This window comes from Pterocles gutturalis, unplaced genomic scaffold (genome assembly GCF_000699245.1).
Source record: "Pterocles gutturalis isolate BGI_N339 unplaced genomic scaffold, ASM69924v1 scaffold45098, whole genome shotgun sequence".
NCBI lineage: Eukaryota > Metazoa > Chordata > Aves > Pterocliformes > Pteroclidae > Pterocles > Pterocles gutturalis.
This window is the reverse complement of record NW_010122118.1, coordinates 302-7,429: the sequence shown is the minus strand read 5'-3', so window position 1 is coordinate 7,429 and position 7,128 is coordinate 302. Positions and strand designations below refer to the sequence as shown.

Here is a 7,128-nt window from a genome sequence, read left to right as displayed (position 1 = left end):
AAAAAATTTCTTCACTGAAAGAGTGAAGAAAGAATGAAGAAATGAGTGAGAGCATTGGAAGAGGCTGCCCAGGGGAGGAGTGGAGTCACCATCCCTGGAGGTGTTCAAGAAACATGTAGATGTGGTGCTTAGGGACATGGTTTAGGGAGTTGGGTGGTGTGGGTTGAAGGTTGGACTTGATGATCCTTGAGGTCTTTTTCAACCTTAATGATTCTATGATTCTATGAATTTGAAAGAAAAGTAGTCTTAAAATACCCACACATGCCTGTTTGTTTAAAGGTAATCTTGTTGCATGTCTGTTCTGAAATACCATGTTATTGTATTGTTTAAAAAAAACATTCTACTCACCCTGTTCACTAGTGAGAACCACTTTTGACAGCATGGATCGGAGAACAGGAATAGGCATAAAGCAGAGCAAAGATGGCACTCTTACTGTAAAGCAGTGAATCAGTCATGAGACACTAAAGTAATAGAAATCCAGGATTTAAAAAAATACATTGCACATGAATTAGTCATATACTTTTGAATGGTCAGTTCCCCAAATAGTAAAAGGCAATAGAAAAGTCAAACTAGAAGCACACTGAGACACAATTATCCAAGCATGGGGAAATTAATAAATCCAATATATCTGTATGGCACTAAAATCAAATCATAAGCCAATAATTCCATTCTTTCTCCACACACTTAATCTTTTAATTAAATTCTAAATCAGTCTGTCCCAACCTTGTATATTTTACCTCTCTATGCCCCTTTCAAGACGGTACATCCAATATCTATCAACTGCACTGACTTCAGATAACGTAGCAGCATTTTCATATATATTGTTGACCACAGAACAAGTGATTCTGAACTCACCTAAAAACATGAGCAGGGTAGTTTTGGCAAAGGCAGCCATGACCATTCCTCCAATGTAAGAAAATATCCCAATAAAGACAATATAAATGTCTTTGAGACATTTAGAGAACAAGTAAACTCCTAAAAAACTGGTTAGAGAGACAGAAGTGGATGCAGCTGCTCCATATCCAATGTATACTTCATTCCAGCAGAGTGGCTCATCCAGTTCATACAGTGTAAAAAGCGAACTCCCACCAACCGTAGTAAACAAATAAGTCATAAATGTAAAAAGTAACACAATGATTAAAACTCTCTTTTTATAAGGGGCAGTTTTAAAAAGCATGTACACTCCAGAAAACGTCTCTCTCAGAAGTTCTTTACAAGATACTGGTTCCTGGTGCTGGAATTCAGACATGCTTACTGAATCTTCCAGAAAAAATATGATATAGATAATATTAATGACATGAAGCAGAGATGCTATCGCAAATGTCCATGTAAAGCCTACTCCCCTTAGAAAGTATCCAGATGATAGTCCTGCCACTCCAGATACAACTCCAAAAATCAAATCCACCACAGCTATTCGTGTAGTCTTTTGCTTCTCATCTTGACACACGTCTGCTATAAAAGCAAAGCCTCCTCCAAGGAAAGTTGCCATACTCCCACACAGTCCAGTAATAAATGCAACCGCAAATAGGATACAGAGTGACAAGGAAAAATATGATATCACAGTGAGGCAAATATTACCAATCAAAGCTCCCATTGACGGTAAAACTAAAGACCTTTTGCGTCCCTGGCGATCCCCATTAGCTACAATGACAAAGGCAACTATAAGACTGGGAACTGCGCCAGTCAAGTCCAACTGCATCCTAAAAACAGAGGCTTTTTCTTGAACTTCCTGCAAAGACAAAACAAAAATAATTGTAAATACTATAACACATTGTAAAGAAACCCCAACAACATATAATGCATAATATTATACTTACATAATGATTAGCATGCAATATAATGTATAGCACAGTATGTTTATAGATTATAAATTATGTTATTATAAAACACAATATATCCAATATAATTTTATAAGGTTATATGACATTATAATATTATGCTTTAATAAAACACAGTACATTACTCTATAAGAATGCATTATATTATAGTAACTGCTAATACAAAGGAACTGCATATTCAAAGACTCCCACTTTTGTAATTTTATCTTCAATATTCCTCAAAAGTCCCTTGTTACATTTTAAGCCAGAACTTATTTCCTAAAATACAGTCTTAGTAATACTCTTGACAGAGAAGTTTCAATGGAGACAAGAGGACAATTCTTTTGAATGTACATTTACAAGAGCTGGTACTGATACTGTAAGTATCTCCTTCAGTACAGGGTATGGCAAAAGGATAGTGTGCCTGTTTTAATCTCTCAGAAATCAGTAACAAAAGTCTTCAATTGAGCAATGCACCCCATGCTCCCTACTCACAGGAGATATTTTTTCCTCCCAAATAGTCTTACTTAGAGGTTTACATGAAGCAATTCACTGACTAGCACATTGTGCAAGTAAACAGATCAGAATTTGCTCTGACATCCCAATGTACAATGTTAGTAATAACAACAACAAAAAATGTGAAACACAGCATTTAAAATTATACCAACTCACAGATATGTGAATTAACTGATTTTGAAAACAATGGAAAGCTCTGAGTTCAGAAACTGTCCAAATCAGTGATGTCTCTATAGATAATGCTACAGCAGGTATTTATTTACACAAGGAACAGCAGGTAACACTATGACAATAAACTGTAAACACCCATTATGGGAAAAATTTCCGAGTTCTTTTTAACAAAAGTATAAAAATTGAATGCAGCTGAAAAACAATCAGTTAACAGAACATTAATGGCTGTAGAAAAAAGAACTAAAGAATAGTAAATTAAAAAAAAAGACTTTCTTGTTATGAAGCCAGCTGATAAATGATGCTCAGCAAGCTCATTCAGATCTTGCTTTTAATATATCCATGCAGGCTAGACAGACAGCACCCACAACAGCCCTTTCAAAGACAAACACCTGATCAGACAGAAAAGCAGCAGGGGAAAAGGAAGTAACTTCATTCACACAAACCCTTTATAAAATAAAATTTCAGAATAAGAGAGTAAAGTCACTCTGAAAGTTTTATTCAGTTTTTCTGAGGTGTCACACTGACTTGGGCAGAGGTTGCACTCTTCAATCAGTAGCAGATAGAGCCGTGTAAGGCTTCACAAGCCATTCTCAGCCTGTATCCAAGCCATCTATAGTTCAAGTTTCAGATGTTTCCTCTGTAGCTAACATAATCCCCACAGAGTAGCATCCAAAAGATTAAAAAACCCTAGAATTTCCAGGAATGTACTTTGGGCAATGCTAAATGCTGCTGAGTGCTTTATAAACTCGTATCTGTATTTACAGGCAAAGACCACAAGTTTCTAGTTCAATCTCTTGATTTGTTTACAACATACCAGGTTTTATTACAAGAGGAAAATTCAACTGATCCCGAGGCCCTCAAGGAAAACCCTCAAGATCCGCAGCACTATGGAGTCTTTTACTCTCTTCCCTTACGCTGTCTGACTACCTTAGGATTCATCATGTCCTGTCCACTGGCCAGCACGGTAGTCACCCTGTAAGGGTCAAAACCATGAAGACTGAACAAACCAAGATGGAAAATTATATTCTGATCTTTAACTCCTCCCCTTCTGACAAAGAGAACTCTATGTAGTTGCAGGCATTGCTCCTTTACTAGGATCATCAAGTTCAAAGACATGATCATCAAAGAAATGCTAATACATTAGAAATAAAACTACAGGTTATTATGTATCATCTCAACCCACATTAACCATACAATACAAGATTTATTGCCAAACCATAATGAAGTGTTAAACTGGAGGAATATAACAACCAAGAGTTGGGTTTCATTGTTTTTGAAGCAGCTGTGCAATACAAAGAATGTGGCTAGACATCCAGATACTGCAAATGACCATAAGCTTGCTAACAGAAATAACTTGCTGTCTGCTGATGAGAAGACTAAAAGACAAAAAGTACAGAAAAACTCCATTTACAGTGTAAACACTCAACTGCCCACTTCGTGTTTTTATAAAGTCATTGGAAAGGAATACAGAAAATGACAGGTCAAACCTGCAGCTGTTTTAAAATTATATAACTATGAAAATCAATGGAACTACATAAATTTGAAGAGAAAGGTCTAGTTTTTTAATCTGCAATTTCGCTCTACTCTAAAAAAATGCTCATGGTGGTCAGAAACAGTTCTTAAAGCCACACATTTCAAAATCAAAAGAATGAAAAAGAAGAAGTAATTAATTTATATAAGGATTAAATTAACAGAGAAGAGTAGTGCCTGCAGCTGAACAGTGTACAGGACATGGTAAACTGACATAAGGGTCATAAAATAAAAAAATACTACTGAGTAGCAAAGGAAAATGCAGAGATTGGATAAGAAATAAACTGGATGATAAACAATGCTTCATGATTAATAATATAGTTCTTTCTGAGCTAGTAAAAAGGATTATCCAAGCCAGTGACTGGAATGCTTCAGCTTGTATTTAAGTTACCTTTGAACTAATTCTATTTCAAAGTGACTAATTTCCTTCAAATTGTAAGAAATAGTTAATCTAAATGCTGCAGACTATCCATTTTGAACTATATTCTACTTTTTTGCAATCTCCAAGTGATTTTTGTCTTTGATTTCCTTTTACATTTTGCTTTGAAATAGCTGAGATTAGTAAAAAGCTTCACCATTCTCAGAATGGAAGGACTTTACTAAATTAACTATTCAGGAGGTGTTCTTCCAAAAGTTAATGCCAAACAGGGGCTGTTGGGAACACTCCTGAAAGCAAAATTTACAGCATCTGTAAGCATGAGTCAGTCAGCATGGTCTTGGAAAATCCAGAACACCTACTTCACATATCCTCAGCAAAGAGCTTGTAACTGTGTTACTGGATCTACTCCTTCCCCCATACTCAGGTTTATTGCTCAGCACAGAGATTGGGTTCCACTGAAATTAATGGGTGTTTTGAGCATTTTACATTCTTGTGCTGTGGTAACAAGTGTGGTACCAGAAGTGCAGGCAAGACATCCAGACAAGAGCATAACTGTTCAAAAGCTCATGCCCTGCTGGCAATCGCTGAAATGGAGGGCATGGAAATTTGTCAGGAAAAGGAAACAAGTTCTATTGGCCATTATTCAGCTACTGCCTTGAAGGATTCATGTTCTCAAATATCAAGTTAATTATACTTTGTATCCTTTATGCCAAAAAAAATGTAATGTGTGAATTCACCACCACATCAGTCAGAGATGCTATCTAAACTTCAGCTGAAATTAAGCACTCTGCTTCAGCGTTTTGCAAAAAGCAATATGAAGTCTCACATCCTGAACCATAGGTGATCACAATTTGAGAACCAGGTTGAACTTGGGGGGTTTCTAGCAAATGCAAAGTGCAGAAATGTTTCTGAAATGTAGGCTCCTTGATGGGCTCTGTGACTAGAACTGTATACACCACATATGGTTTTCTTATAGTTGCTCCTTCCATTGACACAACACTGTATGACAAAATGCACACACACAGCACCTGACAAGGAGCTAATACTAAAGAAAACATTTTGGGGGAGTAACATACAAGCGTTACTCAGACAATACTTGGTTATTATCTCCAAATTAATTCCAATGGGTGGCATACATTACCCTCCTCGGCTGATGGGTCAGCCCAGAAGGCACGCTGGACTACAATTCTGTCCACCTTTTCACTTTCACATTCTTTCTACTAAGACTGGCTTCTGCCACATGAGGAAGAACCTGCTCCACACTAAAAATCCTGAATTATTTCTTTGATCATCTTCAGTGGAAACATGTACCATTAAAAAATTCCTTTATATATGACAAATGAAGTAGATAAGCTCAGGTGTTCAGTGTTACGCATACACAGCACATCAGAGATTCAAATGTGGGATGTGAGCAAAAAGTTTCAAGTGCCACCTTTTCAGCAGCATAGAGGAATGCCAGCTGACTATTTACATAACTCCATCTTCTGTATAATTTACAGTCCAAGTCATCTATTTTTCTGACCCTACAGTGGTTTCAATGTTCCACCTAATCCTATGTAACTGCCAGTTGTTGTTGCCAAGGATGGTTCTGTTGTACCTCTTCTGGAAATGCGTTGCCTCTGCCATCCCTATGTTAGATGGAGCAATCATGTGGCCACAGAGTGTGTCACAGCAGTGTGCTGCTTCAGAAAAAAACAACACTCAAAAAGCAACAAACTCAAAAAAAGGGATGAGCTTTCTGTTGAATCAGTGTCCTGATCAAATCCAAACCATAACCTGTATCTGCAGAACTGTGAGATACAACACATGGCCGGAGGAGGGAAAAGGGGGGGGAGAGGGGAATGGAAATGGAGCATGATCAGCTCTTCTGCTGGCAGCCCATAGTTAGCTCGGCTTAGCGTAGCATTAAAACTACACTGGAAGAGCAATGGAAGAGATTCCAATCAACAAGCAGCTATCCAGCATGCTGAATGGTTAAAAGGTGCTAAAAATGTAATTGTCCATGGGATGCTGTCATCTTTATGTTTTTGTATTTCAACAAGGCACATTAGCACTCTGAATGATAAATCATCAATTTTATTTGATTGTGCAAAGATCAGTTAATTTTTTTCACATTTTAAAATTACAGCATTTTTTATTTTAATCTCCCCCATTCTTCAATTCTTGTAATTCCTCTGAAATAAATGTATTCTAAACTAGATCTTACTCCTGAAAATTACAAGGCATTTGCTAAACTTTACATAGTTACAAAGAATGCTAGGAGTCACAGAGACAACTGATGGCTCATAAACACATGCAGAACCCTTACTGGAAGGAGGAGCCTTCAGCAGCACCCGCTGTAATGTCAGGCCAATGCCAATTTGGGCCCAATCCTCTCAGATTATTTTCAACTCCCATTAAAATACTAATTTACCTCAGCATCTTCCTGGACACAATTTTTTGTCTTTAAAGCACTACAACTACCTTCAGCGCAACACAAGAGCCGTAAGATAGTGACAGCAGTTTACAAAACTATTGCTTTTCTGTATCTAAAAGGTTAAGTAAGGTTATATAAAGGAGGTTACGATGAGACAGCACCTAGTGGCTGCCGGTTTATTTACAATTGTATTTTTTCCCCCGTCTTACCTTCTGCTTGATATAAGCCGGGCTGCTTGTATTCTGCTCGCAGTAAGTGGCATTGCTGTCGCTGATGAAGGTGGCGTTGTACTCTTCCTC

The 7,128-nt window shown here is 37.4% G+C and overlaps 1 protein-coding gene across 1 annotated transcript in view; it reads right to left on the bottom strand.

The window, feature by feature from the left end:
• Nucleotides 1-348: 348 nt before the first annotated feature.
• Nucleotides 349-7,128, bottom strand: part of SLC46A3 (solute carrier family 46, member 3) — a gene marked incomplete at its 3' end in the record, with an annotated part of 6,910 nt that continues 130 nt past the window's right edge. The window contains 3 exon segments of the mRNA XM_010077427.1: nt 349-432; nt 856-1,729; nt 7,039-7,128. The exon segment at nt 7,039-7,128 is cut by the window's right edge and continues 33 nt beyond it. Of these exon segments, the coding sequence (XP_010075729.1) occupies nt 349-432; nt 856-1,729; nt 7,039-7,128 (1,048 nt within the window).